At 38.5% G+C, this 16,850-nt stretch overlaps 1 protein-coding gene across 1 annotated transcript; it reads left to right on the forward strand.

The window, feature by feature from the left end:
- The first annotated feature begins 930 nt into the window (after positions 1–930).
- On the forward strand, positions 931–13,037 carry LOC122435830 (integrator complex subunit 6-like). The gene is made up of 7 exons (XM_043459916.1): positions 931–1,284; positions 2,080–2,169; positions 2,411–2,594; positions 2,876–3,004; positions 6,041–6,204; positions 9,286–9,438; positions 12,809–13,037. Exons 1-7 carry the CDS (start codon positions 1,120–1,122, stop codon positions 12,986–12,988), a joined length of 1,065 nt encoding a protein of 354 aa, XP_043315851.1. The 5' UTR covers positions 931–1,119; the 3' UTR covers positions 12,989–13,037.
- Positions 13,038–16,850: the final 3,813 nt, after the last annotated feature.

Here is a 16,850-nt window from a genome sequence, read left to right on the forward strand (position 1 = left end):
CCACCTTTGTTCTTCTTTCTCTTGCTACTCATCTTTCTCCATCATTATCAACACCATCAGTGTCATTATCCCTTCTGTTTGAATGGCTCCTTATGGCTTTAAATATTTTTATATATACCGATTTACCTCAGTATTACAGAAACCTGTGAGGTAGGTCAAGCTTGTCTGACCAAAGCTCATAAAACACACCTGAAAATCAGTGAAATAATTTGCTGCAGTAAATGAAAAGAGACCTCAAACCCAGATGTCCTTCTCCAAGCCTTTCCCACTGCCTCTCAGAAAGTTGGTTCCATCCCAGATCCTTCCCCAAACCAGGGAATCATTTAGAACATGTGGAAAACGAGGAGTGAAATTGTGTTTAATGCTTATTGTAGTTACTTGGCTTGTGCCTTTAAAAAATGCTTTATAAATTTACTTCTTAAATAATCCTTGTAGATTTGTGTTGTATGCACTATTCCTAGTTACATAGTATAAATAAAAATCTAGGTTGGTTTGAAGAATAGCTTTGTGGGGTTTTTAACCGAGGGACCACCCACCTCTAGATGGGACTCTTGCTTGAAGTCAGATGTTGGCAATCCCAGTGTCAAACTAAAGTAAATACTGTGGTGTTTTGGTAGGTTTGATTGAGCCTGAATAGAAAACTAGACTTCTTGAGCCAAAGCCCTCCAGCCATAATGGACTGAATTCACTGTTTGCATCTTTGCTCTTGATCATTATGGGTGGCAGATCTTTCTCAAACTGATTGCTTGCTTTAGTTCCACTTGATCAGTCAAGATATAGATATAATATAATTAATGAACTAGTGGGTTTCCCCAATGGCTCAGTGGGTAAAGAATCTGCCTGCAATGCAGGAGATGTGGGTTTGGTCCCTGGGTTGGGAAGATCCCCTGGAGAAGGAAATGGCAACTCACTCCAGTATTCTTGCCTGGAGAATTCTATGGACTGAGGAGCCTGGTAGTCTACAGTCCATGGGGTCGCAAAGAGTCAGACACAGCTGAGCAACTAAGCACACACATGCACACAAGGAATTATTGATTTGTTAGAGGTTTGATGCTTGTTATTTAGTGGTTGTTTGCATTTTATATATTGTTCATTGTATAACTGGGAATTTTTTTGTAAATGTTTGGTTTTCAGGCTGGTTGGAAGGAAAATCACGCAACATTCATGAGTGAACTAAAAAATCTTCAGGCTTCTGGACTGACTACTCTTGGTCAGGCTCTAAGATCCTCATTTGATTTGTTAAATCTCAATAGATTAATATCTGGAATAGACAATTATGGACAGGTAAAAAATTCTTTGAGTGAGTATAGCTAATTTATTTTGGTGACTTGGGGTAAGAATTTAAAATTGGGCATGGCAACCAAGTTTTCTGCTCCTTTTCATAACATCCAAAAAGAGGTCCATGTGTATTTTAAATATATACTTTAACAAAAATCCTTTAGGGAGAGTCTTTTATGTGCTTTGACCATAAAATAGTTAAAATTGCCTACCCATCAGATCATCAGCTATAATGGGATGAATAAATTGCTGAAAAATATTGGAACAAGACAATTAAAGAGAAATTTTCAGAGTCCTTAAGTCCCTCATCCCCCCCAAGTCAACGAAAAAGCTCTATCATAAGAGGAAGGCAGAATGGCATTTGCTGCAGCGATCATTGCACTTTTCTACTGTAAAAACTGCTCACAATAACCAGAGTCACCATCCAGGTTACAGATATAAGTCACTTATATCCCCCTTTCTATGCCAAAATTCTGAATGGAATCATGGGTGTGGATGATGCTGCCATTGTAATGTCTTTAATATCTTTCATGGTTACCTAGAAAGCAGAGGGTGGGGGGATTTGGATGTTTTAGTTTGAGAGGTTCCTGAATTATAAGAATTCCTCAGTTTATTCTGAATGTTACCTCTGCAGAGATTGTTATTTTGATTCCCACCCACTTCAGTCCCTAATCTTTTCCTTCTTATTTATCCAGGCAAATTTTATCACACACTTGAGAGATCACAGGCAAGATAAATGTAAAAATTGAAATACAATTTTATTACTTTACATGGCTCTAATACTTTTTAAATGTATTTTAGGGACGAAATCCATTTTTTTTAGAACCATCTATTTTAATTACCATCACAGATGGAAACAAGTTAACAAGTACTTCTGGTGTTCAAGAAGAGGTGAGATTTCATTTTTTAAAATTTCGTTTAAATGGCAGAGAACATGCAGCTATTTCTGCGCGTGGGAGGCATACATTCCCAGTTAAGAATAAATTTAATCAAACGTTCCATCTTGGGAATCCTTGAAATATTGCCTCATTTTATTGACAACATCAGAGAAAAGTGAACCCTTTAACTCTTGAATTGTCTTCATTTTTGTATGAGTTGTTATGATGAAACTTTTCCAATTTTGCCTTATCAGCTTCATCTGCCTTTGAATTCTCCTCTGCCCGGAAGTGAACTAACTAAAGAACCTTTTCGTTGGGATCAAAGGTTGTTTGCCCTGGTGTTGCGTTTGCCTGGATTGGCTTCTACTGAACCAGAGCAGATAGGGAGTGTACCAACTGATGAATCTGCCATCACACAGATGTGTGAAGTCACAGGAGGTATTGGCAGATATTTACTATTTCTAAAGGAAAGAATTCAGGGCAGCAGAGTACCACTTTCCGTAAATGCCATATCCTAGCTTTACTTTTTTCCCTTCTCTATCTTTTAACTCTGTTGCTTAAGCTCATCATTAGTGTGAGGTTTGCTCCCAGTGTGAGCTTCCCTGGTGGCTTGTAGTTTTGATTATTTTGAGTTGTATTTTAGGATTTCAAATGCTTGTATTGTTAAGTAGTATTTTATTTGATCAAACTTGTACTATTTGTTTTTCCTTCTGGTTTAGGTCGCTCCTACTGTGTTAGAACACAAAGAATGTTGAATCAATGTTTAGAATCTTTAGTTCAAAAAGTTCAGAGTGGTGTAGTTATTAACTTTGAAAAAACAGGACCAGATCCACTTCCTATTGGAGAAGGTACAGTAGATCACCTTTTTTTTTTAACCTTAAAGTGTTACATAGGAGAGCAGTCTGAGACTGAGAAAACATTGAACTAATCGCAAGAGATACTGTCTTCATTAGCCACCCACATTCAAGTGGTTACAAACATCCATCCGAACAACTGCCATTCATCTGTTGCCTGTGGCTACCTTTCTAGCTTTAATTCAACGTCAATTCTTCCTCAGAACATTCTTCCCTTTCCCTGCCCATTTCATATTTCTGGTCCTAGTGTTAGGATGATGCTGAATTATTCACTTCTCTAGTCATGAAATAGCTGGAGATTCACGATGGAGTGCCACTTAACCAGCCACATGGTTTTGGTCTTGTGAGCGCCAATGTGTCAAACTGTCTTGATGAAATCTATATTTGTTACCACACATCAGGAAGAGGTAATGAATGTTTAGCCAGGACCTGCTAGTATCCTGTAAGATCCTACCCCAGTATTTTCCTGGCCACTGTTCTTCTTTTGGGGGTGAGGGGAAGCCAGGGAGGGCACCACATGGCTTGTGGGATCTTAGTTCCTTGACCAGGGATGGAACGTGGACCCCTGCAGTGGAAGGGCAGAGTCTTAACCACTGAACCGCCAGGGAAGTCCCTCTTGGCCATTTATTAACTGCAGAACCTTTTGTCTTCAACTGAGATTTTACAGAAACTTCAACATCTCAAAATATGAAAGCAGAGCTACTTCTGTATTGGGAAAGGGAATCATACCCCATTGCATGGCTCCCTCAGAGCTCTGTTCTAGGCCATCACTTGTCTTCATTCCTGTCAGTTCATGCACAGCATACATACCCATGTGTACCTAGACTGCATCATCACCACAGTGCTTGTCTGATCTGATTCATACATTTTAATTGCTGTGGCTACAATTAGTGGTAGCTGCCTGGAGAGGCAAAAGGGTAAGTGCAAAAGGGCAGAAAGACACATTTCTTGCTGAGGCAGTGGATCCTATGGTCCCTGAATTTTTTGCTTTTTAGTCTCTAAAACCCTTTAAGAAGCTAGTGGAAAAATAGAGACCCCTCTCTCCAGAAAAATGTACATGGACAACACATGCACACATAGTTTTGTATTTCATTTCAGGGGTTCTTGGACTCCAATTAAAAAACACCTACTGTAGACATAGATAATGGACTTGTGGACACAGGGTGGGAAGGGGAGGGTGGGAGGAAGTGAGAGAGTAGCATTGACATATATACATTACCATGTATAAAATACATAGCTAAGGGGAAGCTGCTATATAGCAGAGGGAGCTCAGCTCAGTGATCTGTGATGACCTAGAGGGGTGGGAGAGAGGTTCAAGAAGGAGGGAATATATGTATACTTATAGCTGATTCACATTGTTGTACAGTAGAAACAAATATAGCATTGTAAAGCAATTATCCTTCAATTAAAATATAAGTTTTCAAAAACATATGTAGAGATGGCCGAGAACTTCTATGAATAAATTTATAGAACTCTACCAAGAGAAACAAAAAAGTCTATATTAAATGGAGATGTACCATGTGCTTGACTGGGAAGAATGGATAGTGTGAAGGTATCACTTCTCAAATAAATATAAATATATATATTTCATGTACTTTGATCTAAAGAATTTTAACAGGATTTTTGGGAAACACAAAAGATGACTTTAAAGTCCATTCAGAAATAACATAATAAATGCTAAATACCTTAAGAAACACCTGCTGTAGAAGACTGAGGCCTCACAGCATATTTCAAAGTAATTAATTGTAAAGGAAGGACATGTTGTATTGGTAATGATAGACCATTCAAGTCCATGATTTTGTGTTCATTACCTTCCCATGAACTGGGAACTTTCTTATTGAAAACCAGTTAGATCGTGCCATATAAATACCTCAAACATTCTTTCTAGTTCCATTTCCCCTTTGTCCAGAGTTCTTAACCTTTGAGATTCTGATGAAAGCTAAGAATTTTCTCCTCAGAAAAATCCACATCCCCAGAACTGTGAACTAACCCAACTTCAGAGGGGGGTCTTTTGGTTCCCTGAAGCCATTATATGTATTCTCTATAGCTCCATGGACCTCAGTAAATCCCCTTCTCTAAAGTAATTACTTGTTTAAAGTAATGCTTAAATAAGTAAATCAAATGATATGTAATTTAAGAAAAACATGAGACTCAAAAATCATTATCACATATTTTTTACAATTATAATTTAGACTAGTGAATCATAACATTAAAGGTTATGTAACTCTGCCTTGCCCTGTTTTCAGGGGGTAAATGAAATATACTAGTTCAAATAATTAAAATACACTCAGGGTATATTATTCAGCATTATATGATGCCCAGTTTCCATGGGATTTTAATATGGGTGAAGAAGGAAACTGTAATGAAGTAGTCCATATAAACTTGATGCATTCACTTTGTGTTCCCTCCCCAGCTATATACATACATTGATTGTATTGTCATCATTCCTTCTACCTTTTAGTGAATTTGCCTTTGTGGTCATTGGGTCTAACTGTTTAGTAAAGAATGCTTTTTTAATCTAGTTGAAAAAAAATCTAAATGGAGTTTATGACTTATTTTGTCAGACTCCAAAAATGTGAAACTATACCAGAGAATGAACAATTTTCATACGCCTAATTTGAAAAAATAACTTGTGGTTTAGTGTGTTTAATTTGTGTCAAATCTCAGAAAATTTAAAACTAACTTTATGACAGTTTTCCATATAACTACCTATTTTGGTTATAGTTAAGGGTGAAGGGTATGGGATGTCGGATTAGAGGAATTGGATTAGATAATAAAAAGAGTTTCAATTGTAAAGCAACTGTACTCCAATAAAAATAATAATAATAATAACAAAAAACAAAAATAGAAAAGAGTAGCTAGAGAGAACATTTAGAAAGTCTAGTGGAGTCACTTTTTTTCTTCCATCTTTCATGAATCACTGGTTTGGTCTTGTTTTGTACTTTGCTTTCAACTGAAAAATCTGTACAAGGAGATCAGTGGCTATACAAAGAAATTCATGCCTTAGTCTGTCTTTTGTTTAACTTTCAGATGGACTTATGGATTCATCCAGGCCAAGCAATTCATTTGCTGCTCAGCCATGGCATAGTTGTCATAAGCTCATTTATGTGCGGCCTAACTCTAAGACTGGTGTTCCTGTTGGACATTGGCCAATTCCAGAATCTTTTTGGCCAGATCAGAATTTACCTTCACTAGTAAGTGTCATAAAACAAAAAGGTAAACATCATTCTGGATTTTCAATTAGCTGATTACAGAGAACTGTTTAAAATAGCTTGGAAACTTTTAAGCTGTGCCTTCTATCACTTACTGGAAAGTCTAGCTTGTACCTAAAAGCAAGAGAGGACTTCCTTTCTGTTAGGGCATTCTTTCTTTCAGTTGCCTTTACCACTTAATCTACCCTCTTTAGATTTTAAAATACCGTTATTTTTGATGCTGTTGCAATCTGTGGCTAGGTTTTTATTTCAGAGCCGCTGACTGGATTTCTATGGTAAACACAATGTATAAAAAGGGCAGGCATTGATTTTCATGTACCTCCTCAGGAAATTAAAACTTGGTTTACACTGTGTATAGGTTCTAGAAACGTTTTCAAAGCAGAGATTCATTTATTATCTGAGGGAGCCATTGGACATGTAGTGGGACTTTGTGGGCCTACTTTTCAGTATTTTTTTTTTAATTTTTTTTTTTAAATTTTTTTTATTAGTTGGAGGCTAATTACTTCACAACATTTCAGTGGGTTTTGTCATACATTGATATGACTTTTCAGTATTTTTATAATCAGTGGACTTGAGTTCCTTGGCAGTGTACTTTTCAGTTCAGTTCAGTTCAGTTGCTCAGTCGTGTCCGACTCTTTGCAACCCCATGGACTGCAGCACGCCAGGCTTCTCTGTCCATCACCAACTCCCAGAGTTTACTCAAACTCATGTCCATTGAGTCAGTGATGCCATCCAACCATCTCATCCTCTGTCGTCCCCTTCTCCTCCTGCCTTCAATCTTTCCCAGCATCAGGGTCTTTTCCAATGAGTCAGTTCTTCGCATCAGGTGGCCAAAGTATTGGAGTTTCAGCTTCAGCATCAGTCCTTCCAATGAATATTCAGGACTGATCTCCTTTAGGATGGACTGGTTGGATCTCTTTGCAGTCCAAAGGACTCTCAAGAGTCTTTCAATGATGAGTAATTAAGCAATATTTTTAAAATGATCTCTAAGCAAAGATTTATCTTTTTGTTCACTATATTTGGTGGAACAGGGTTGGATACTGTAGTTGCTCCATATGAAACCTATTCTCCCTTTCATCCTCCTCCCTCCTCCCAGCCAATATAAAAAGGCCAGAGCAATCCTTAGGGCATCCACGTGTCTCAGTGGCAAAGAATCCGCCTGCCAATGCAGGAAATGTGGGTTCAGTCTCTTGGTTCAGAAGATCCCCTGGAGAAGGAAATGGCAACCCACTGCAGAATTCTTGTCTGGAAAATCCCATGGACAGGGAAGCCTGGCAGACTACAGTTCATGGAGTCACAAAGAGATGTACATGACTTAGTGACTAAACAGCAACAACAATCCTTGCTAGGGGTGGGGCGGGGAAAGAGGCACAAAAAGGTCACTGCTTTTCCACTACCTTCCAGATTCAGCCAATCTATAGTCTATATACATTTTAGACATTTCTGACATGAACTGCATTTTTCTCCTGATTGCTATTTCGAGGCTCCTGCATTTTTTTCAGAGGTGCCCATGGAAGGCCAGAATATATGACTAAAGAGCCATCTTCAGTCCCTGCAGTGGGTGAGGCTCCATCTCCTTGTCTGTCCCTCAGGACGCTGAGGTGGCATGCTTGTTAAACCTCAGAGCCCAGTTACTGTCAGCTTCTTCAAACCCCAGAGTGAATGTTTTAGTTACAAATCTGCATCATTATTGCTGGTGATGGGGTTTCACTCATGTCTTTTTATAGATTTCAATCTAGTAAATCAGAAATATTTCAGAAGTTTGATTAAAATTAAAATCAGGGGGGAAAAATGGAATTGAAGAAATTCCAGGTAACTCACATAGCTCGTGTTACCATTCCTCCAGGTTTTTTTCTTTCTTTCTTTCTTTCTTTTTATAAAATTTTGGCTACATGACAGGGCATGTGGGATCCTAATTCCCCAACTAGGGACTGAACCCATGGCCTCCACATTGGAAGTGCAGAGACCCAACCACTCGATCACCAGGGGCAGTCCCATCCTCCAGCTTTAAAAGCACATTGGAAGGCTATTTTGCTCAGTCCCCAAAACCTCTTGTAGGTTTGTAAATCATAAAGGCAAATTAGCATGTTTTTCCCTTTTATAAAGAAAAGGAGATGTTTTATCATATTCACATCAGCCTTAGAGATCTCTCAGCAAGAATACACCGAGCCACGTTTCACTCTTGACCCTGTGACTTGTCCTATCTCTTTCTCTCTCCATTTGCCCTTGCTGCCACCATTTCTCTCACTGGTGGTCTCCATCCCCACAAGCTAAACCCATTAATAAAATGACTGATCCATCAATCTGCTCTGGTACCCCAGGTACACGGGCCTTTCAGCCCAGCCAAAAGCATCCCCATCTCTAGCTGTTCAGTAGGTGTTTGGGTGTGAGAAATGCTATAAAAATTCAGCTGCAAAGAAAATTTCAGCCAGGCCCTGGAGTTGTGACCGGCTCATTTTCAGTCTCTATCTTGCTTTTTCCATTCCTTTATAATTGTTCATCTTGCTTGTTAGTGGCTCCAGCTCTGTCATTACCTCAGTAGAAAGCTTCATGGATTTCCTCTTCCCTAGCAGTTTCTCACTTATCTGAAACCTTACAATACAAAGTAGTGAAGGGAAGATAGTCCTTGAATGTCACAAAGTGGGTCTGAATTTCAGGGTTCTTAATATTCAAGGCAGTTTTATTTTTTACTTCCCTGAAACTGTAGTTATGAGTGTTAAAATTTACCTTTCTTCCTTCCAATGCCAAGTAGATGGTAGAGCGAAAGAATCTGAGTCCCCTCTGCCATTGATGACACTTAGAGCTCAAGAGCCATCTTTCTCAAAGCAGCCATCTGTATCTCAGCGATGGTTTAACAAAACGTAAAAGAGTTGCATGTAACTATGGCTGATTCTTGTTGACGTATGACAGAAAACCACAAAATTCTGTAAAGCAATTATCCTTCAATTAAATTTTTTTAAAAAAAAACGGATGACCAACAAGGACTTAAAAAAAGAGTTTCAGAGTTGTCAGATATGTCAACTGTCTTGATAACAGATTGTATTTTCCCCTCTTGTTTTTTAGCCTCCACGAACATCTCATCCTGTTGTGAGGTTCTCCTGTATAGATTGTGAGCCAATGGTAATAGACAAACTTCCCTTTGACAAATATGAACTTGAACCGTCACCCTTAACTCAGTACATCCTTGAACGAAAGTCTCCCCATACTTGCTGGCAGGTACTTCCCCTTTGTTGTTAGCCAAATGTCTGGAACCACTCGGAGATCTGGGAATTGTTGAAAGAACTTTCAAAGGTTAATCTGGGAATAGTTGGGCTGAGTCTATTAATAATGTTTCTGACAAATGCTATCAAGTAAGCAACATGGCTAAGCTAATAACTTCAAGCTGATATGAATCACTAGCCTACCATACATTGCCATTTAAGGAACCTGATGAAGCCTACATATTTGAGGATTTGGAGGACTCCCCTGAAGCCTATCCAGGGACCCCAGGTTAAGAATTCCTAGCCTAAAGGATGTAATTCTATTCAGCTATGGCTTCTGCAGCTGAAGCAGTGTTCTCAGTCCTTATTGTGAACTTGACAGATTGGACAAAGGTTTTGTTTTGTTTTGTTTTGTTTTGGTCAAACCACACGACTTGCAGGATCTTAGTTCCCCAACCAGGGATCAAGCTCACGCCCTCTGCAGTAAAAATGTAGAGCCCTAACCACTGGACTGCCAGGGAATTCCCAGTAAGACATTTTTGACAAACAAAACAAAACAAAAACATAAACCTGAAATTACTTTATGTATTAGTATTATGTAATCAAGCTCTTCTTGTAGTACAAACCACATTGGTGTGTGTGATATGGATTTTCCTTGGATGAAGGAGATGCATAGGCAGATGTACAACACTGACTCTTCCAAGAGGTATAGTTCAACCAGGAGGACTTGCTTATTTGTTAATAGACTCACCTTTGGATTTTAATTTGTGAAAATCCATATGTGGTAATCAAAGCTATTTTATTTGAATATAATAAGGAAGTCCTACACTGTAAGAATGTTTGTTCCATTTCTAAACTACAGCAATCAGTAATTGTTACGTTTTACTTACTCAAGGAACACTTTCAGACCATCTGTTTCAACCTAAAATGTGAAATCATTGCTACTAGTTGTCTTTAAACTACTTGAATTCTACAAAGTTGCTAAAACTGGGTAGAAAAAAAAGGAACAGGTGTAAAGCAAGGATGTAAAAGTGCAAGAAACAGAGTGATCTCATAATACTGAGCAAAAGAAGCCAGACATAAAAGATCACATATCATATGATTCAACTTTATATAGTTCAAAAAGATGTAAGACTGCCTTTTATTTTGTTAAAAGTCAGGAGAGTGATTTCTCTTGGGGGTACAGAATGGTGACCAGAAAAAGACACGAAGGGTTTTCTGGTCAGGTTCTATTTCTTGATTCGGGTTCTGATGACACATATACGTTCATTTTTTAAACATTCATTGAACTGTATACTTATAATTCATGCATTTTTGAATGTATGTTTATATTTCAATAAAACACACCAAAATGTGCTAGAAATGCAGGGATAAGGATGAGAGCATGCTAAGTTAAAATCAAGGCAAAAGCTTGAATTTATGAATTGAAAAACATTTTGGAATAAAAGCATGTAAAATTACAAATTACAGTTTTCCCCCAAATAAACCCTTTATTCTATATAGCATCTTCCTTGTAAATCTTCTCCAAAGGAACTTAAGAAATCCTGTCCTTGATCCTTGCAGCACCCCTTAAGTGTGCCATATGTCTTTCTCTTGCATCTTATGTTACTTTCGTTTAGAGTAGTTTAATGCAATGAATTAGTGGGAATGAAAAAGAATAAGATGAACCAGGATCCAGGAAATTTTGGAAAGTCATAATGGAAACTGGATTCTAACCCTAGCTTTCCCACCAACTATGTGGTTTTTGGACCAGACGCTTTCTCTAGACTAGATGATCTCTAGACTAGGGATCAATGATCCCTTTGAACCCCCAAATTCTGTGAATCTGCAGGTGATAAAGAATTTGGGAAAACTCAATGGGCTTATGGGAAGGAAGGAAGGTATGAGGATGGGAAGGGAGGAAATAAAGACAGAAAGAGAGTGAGCAAGGAACAAAAAACAGTGCTGCTCCTTTCAGAGGAGTTATAGGTTTGATCCTTGCTGGCTATAACTTTTTTATCCTTTATGATGATTTCCCCCTTTCTATTATACACACTTAGGAAATAGGAGGAAATCCAACATGTGGTGAAAGTCACTCAGTCATGTCCAACTCTTTGCGACCCCATGACTGTACAGTCCATGGAATTCTCCAGGCCACAATACTGGAGTGGGTAGCCTTTCCCTTCTCCAGGGGATCTTTCCAATCCAGGGATCAAACCTAGTTCTCCTGTATTGCAGGCAGATTCTTTACCAGCTGAGCTACCAGGGAAGCCCGGGTCAAACATGTTTTATTACAATTGTCTGTTTCTATTAAGGTTCAAATTAAGAGATGAAATCTAGTAGATGAGTCATGTTTTAACACAATCCATTGTTTTGTGGAGGCATCCATTACATAGGAAAGATTTATTTTGAGCTACAGCTAAGTATAGAAAGAATTCAGTGAACTGGTAGGTGATGTTGCTAGTTGAACAAGAATTAGCAAAGTAAGTGGGTTCTGTTCACCATCAGGGTTTGACTTCTGTCTTAAATATCCTGATGAAGGATGTTAGAAAAGGTAAAGGTCTAGGTCCATAAAATTATATACTAATGTCCTGATTTGGCCAAAGAGTGAACGTGGAACACAGAGAAATCATGATAGCTAGAGGACTCCAGAATAGCATATCAGGTGAATGGGACCTGACAATATCATATATGTCAAATCAGGAATAAGGAAAAAGATGCTAGTCATATGGAATAAAGATTAATGTTCTCATTTTTATTGAATGTTTGTTCCACCAGGATTATTTACGATAGAAAATGCCTTCCAGATTGAACCAAAGCATCTCCTTGCTCAATATAATTGTCTCAAAATAATTAGCACCAGTGCCTGGCTTGTAATAGACTCCTCAATAAATATTTATTAGATGAAAAGTGAATAAATGGGTAGGAAATTGTTGCATCAAAGGGAAGTAGAGCAAGACTTAATAGTAGTTCACATAAGGAGTGTTAGCATAATCCTTTAAATGGGCTTTGTTTTTGTAATTGCATGCTTTAGGCATGGGGCCATGTTCCATTTTCCTAAGTCTCCACTCTGGTCACCACTTGTTCTTTTGAGAAGTCAATTTGTTTTAATGGCTGGTATCACTTAGTGGTATTTCAGCCTAATTTTCCATTGTGCTAACCAAGTAAATATTTTGGTATTGTTGATGCCGCCTGTGGTCTCTGAATGATTATTTCATTTCCTAACACAATTTATAAAAGAATTGCAATCTGAACATTCTATTTTTTGACATAAATATAGAGAAAACAGTATTCCCATTTTTAAATTACAATTGTGCCAGAGATGCTGGTATAGCATATTGCTATGAGTTTGATTTGACATAAAATCCTTATTGTCATAACTGTACATTACTTCATGATCTTCTCAGGTATTTGTTACTAGCAGTGGAAAATACAATGAACTTGGATATCCATTTGGTTATTTAAAAGCCAGTACGACTTTAACTTGTGTAAACCTCTTTGTGATGCCGTACAACTACCCAGTTTTACTCCCTCTTTTAGGTAAGTCAAGTATGTGCCATTCAGTCATCTTTTCAGTGTGGTGCTAGTTTAGTTGCTAAGTTGGGTCTGACTCTTTGTGACCCCATGGACTATAACCCGCCAGACTCCTCTGTCCATGGAATTTCCCAGGCAAGAATACTGGAGTGGGCTGCCATTCCCTTCTCCAGGGGATCTTCCCTGCCCAGCGATTGAAGCCAAGTCTCCTGCATTGCAGACAGATTCTTTACCACTGAGCCACCAGGGAAGCCCTTAGTCATCTTTAAAATACAGCAAAAAAGAAAAGTTGACAATGAACTAAGCATTTTAAATGTATCCAAAGAGTAATGAGTGTCAAGATATATAAAAGTCAAAAAACTGATTCAGAAAGATAGAATTGGCATCCTACTTTCTGTTGTGTTCGTTTTCCTTTTGTTGTTTTTGCATCAGACAGAAGAGACTATTCACCTGGGAAAGTGGAAGTATTAGTCACTTAGTCCTGTCTGACTCTTTGTGACCCCATGGTCTGTAGCCTGCCAGGTTCTTCTGTCCTTGGAATTCTCCAGGCAAGAATACAGGAGTGGGTTTCCATTCCCTTCTCCAGGGAGTGGGGGTATGATTCTTATGCTGCTCTTTGATTTGCAAGCTCCAATGTTGTCACCCCTCTTCTTCTTCTTTTTTTTTAATATGTGTGTGTACACACTTCCTTGTTTTCTTATTGTTTCACTTATTTACATTTATTTTGTTTTTGGCTATGCCACAAGGCATGCAAGATCAAACTTGTGGCCCCTGCATTGGAAGTACAGAGTCCTAACCACTAGACGGCCAGGGAATTCCCACTTCTCTCTGGTTTTAAGTGCACTTGGCTTTTGGTAAACTAGTTTGGGCACCCCCAAAATTGATTGTGGTTAACACTTCAAGAATCTGATGGTTTTTTCAGAAAATAGGGCTTCCATGGCGTTACTGTATTGCAGTTAGTTCCTCTACAAAAGAATACGAAATACTCTTGAGGCATCTGTTTTAAGCAAGGTAGCAAGTTAAGGAAATAGATACAAGAGTGACTTCTGCAATAACTGCAGTTGTAGAAGCTGTGGTTTCCATGGCAAAATTCTAAAAGGAACAACTCCAGAAGCTGTTACTCAGACATCACTGAAAATGTGTGTGGGGATTTTTTTTTTTCTCATTTAAGGAGCCACGTCTGTTTAGAGTAATGTAGTACTGCATGGTATCCTTCTCCTCATAAAGTTATGAACATTTTTAATTGCTGAGGTTTCTTAATTTTTGCAAAAAGAATCAAACCTTTACCAAGTTTTAATATAGTCATTAAAAGCGTAAGATTTTTTAGTGCTATAAACAGTCTATGTATCAAATGTCTTGATAAAGCAGTTCTTTTAAATGTTGCAAATGAAGAAAATTAAGACTGGGTCATCATAAATGATTGTTTTGGCTAGCCTATTTACTTTATTTCTTTGTCTACTCTAAAAATATCCTCTAAGAGATGATTGTCACTTATATAAAATATAGATTATGTCTTTGAGATTAACAATACTATCAATAAAAAGTATTTTGTGGGCTTATTTACCCTGTTTTATTAAATATACCTTTATGACCTCCGGTTTTCACAGCTATAAAATGAAGGATCAAACTAGCTAATCTTCACTTAAACTGTTAAGAGTATTATTTTTCTGTTTCTTAAGTACACTTTTTATTTTGAGATAATTGTGGATTCATATGCAATTGTAAGAAATGATAAAAAAAAAAGAGAGACAACACCAAAAGCGCAGACAACAGAAGTGAAAATAAATACATGGGACTACATCAAACTTAAAGACTTTTGTGGATCAAAGGATACAGTAGAGAGCAAAAGGAAACCTATGAAATGGGAAAAAATTTGCAAATTGTCTATCTGATCATTTGGGGGAGGGCTCTATCCAACCCTGCCTAGACCATCATTATCCCTTTGCAAACATTCCAAACCAAAAACCCCAGAGGCATCTTTGATTTCTTCCCTTTCCCTGATCCCATACATCCATTTGAGGTTCACCTCATCCTTGACTCAGTTCGTATTCTTCCCTTTGGCTTCAAATATCCATTTCTAGGCTTTTCTATAACCTGTGTCTTCCAAGGAGCATAGGGTTTTTTACACCCTTTGAGGGTGAGGTCCTTGTGCCCTTGAATCCCTAACTTGGGTTTCATGTTGAGGTTCTACAATAGTTTCCACCCATACTTCTGCCATTACTTCACTTTCTGGGTTTTGTGGTTTCCATAGAGATTTGGAGTCTGAACTGTAGGGTATAGCTGCCCTGATAATGAATTTTGGCTCGCTGTTTGTTAGCTTTGTGACCCTGGATAAGAAACTTAACTTCTCTGTGCCTCAACTATTTCATCTGTAAAGTGGGGATAATAATAGTACCTACCTGAAAAGGATTTCATTGGGGTTAAATGAATTGTGTTAGTCGCTCAGTCATGTCTGACTCTCTGCAATCCCATGGACTACAGCCTGCCAAGGCTCCTCTGTCCATGGAATTCTCCAGGCAAGAATACTGGAGTGGGTAGCCATTCCCTTCTGCAGGGGACTTTCCTTACCCAAGGATCAAACTCGTGTGGGCCACATTGCAGGCACAAAGAAGACATACAGATGGTTAACAAACACATGAAAAGATGCTCAACATCCCTCATTATGAGAGAAATGCAAATCAAAACCACAATGAGGTATCATTACATGCCAGTCAGGATGGCTGCTATCCAAAAGTCTACAAGCAATAAATGCTGGAGAGGGTGTGGAGAAAAGGGAACCCTCTTACACTGTTGGTGGGGATGCAAACTAGTACAGCCGCTATGGAAAACAGTGTGGAGATTTCTTAAAAAACTGGAAATAAAACTGCCATATGACCCAGCAATCCCACTTCTGGGCATACACACTGAGGAAACCAGATCTGAAAGAGACACGTGCACCCCAATGTTCATTGCAGCACTGTTTATAATAGCCAGGACATGGAAGCAACCTAGATGCCCATCAGCAGATGAATGGATAAGGAAGCTGTGGAACATATACACCATGGAATATTACTCAGCCATTAAAAAGAATTCATTTGAATCAGTTCTAATGAGATGATGAAACTGGAGCCCATTATACAGAGTGAAGTAAGCCAGAAAGATAAAGACCAATACAGTATACTAACACATATATATGGAATTTAGAAAGATGGTAACGATAACGCCTATTGCAAAACAGAAAAAGAGACACAGAAATACAGAACAGGAACTTTTGAACTCTGTGGGAGAAGGTGAGGGTGGGATGTTTCAAAAGAACAGCATGTATACTATCTATGGTGAAACAGATCACCAGCCCAGGTGGGATGCATGAGACAAGTGCTCCGGCCTGGTGCACTGGGAAGACCCAGAGGAATCGGGTGGAGAGGGAGGTGGGAGGGGGGATCGGGATGGGGAATACGTGTAAATCTATGGCTGATTCATATCAATGTATGACAAAACCCACTGAAATGTTGTGAAGTAATTAGCCTCCAACTAATAAAAAATTAAAAAAAAAAAAAATAGGACTATACAGGTGGGATGCATGAGACAAGTGCTTGGGCCTGGTGCACTGGGAAGACCCAGAGGAATCGGGTGGAGAGGGAGGTGGGAGGGGGGATCGGGATGGGGAATACATGTAACTCCATGGCTGATTCATGTCAATGTATGACAAAACCCACTGCAATATTGTGAAGTGATTGGCCTCCAACTAATAAAAATAAATGGGGAAAAAAATAAAGAGAAAAAAATAATAAAAAATAAAAATAGGGCTATAACATACAACATGATAAATATAGTTAACACTGCTGCATGTTACTTATTTTTAATTTTTAGGCTGCACCAAGTGGCATGTGGGATCTTAATTCCCCTACCAGGGATTGAATCTGTACCCTCTGCATT

The sequence above is a fragment of the Cervus canadensis genome, chromosome X (genome assembly GCF_019320065.1).
Source record: "Cervus canadensis isolate Bull #8, Minnesota chromosome X, ASM1932006v1, whole genome shotgun sequence".
NCBI classification, from domain to species: Eukaryota; Metazoa; Chordata; class Mammalia; order Artiodactyla; family Cervidae; genus Cervus; species Cervus canadensis.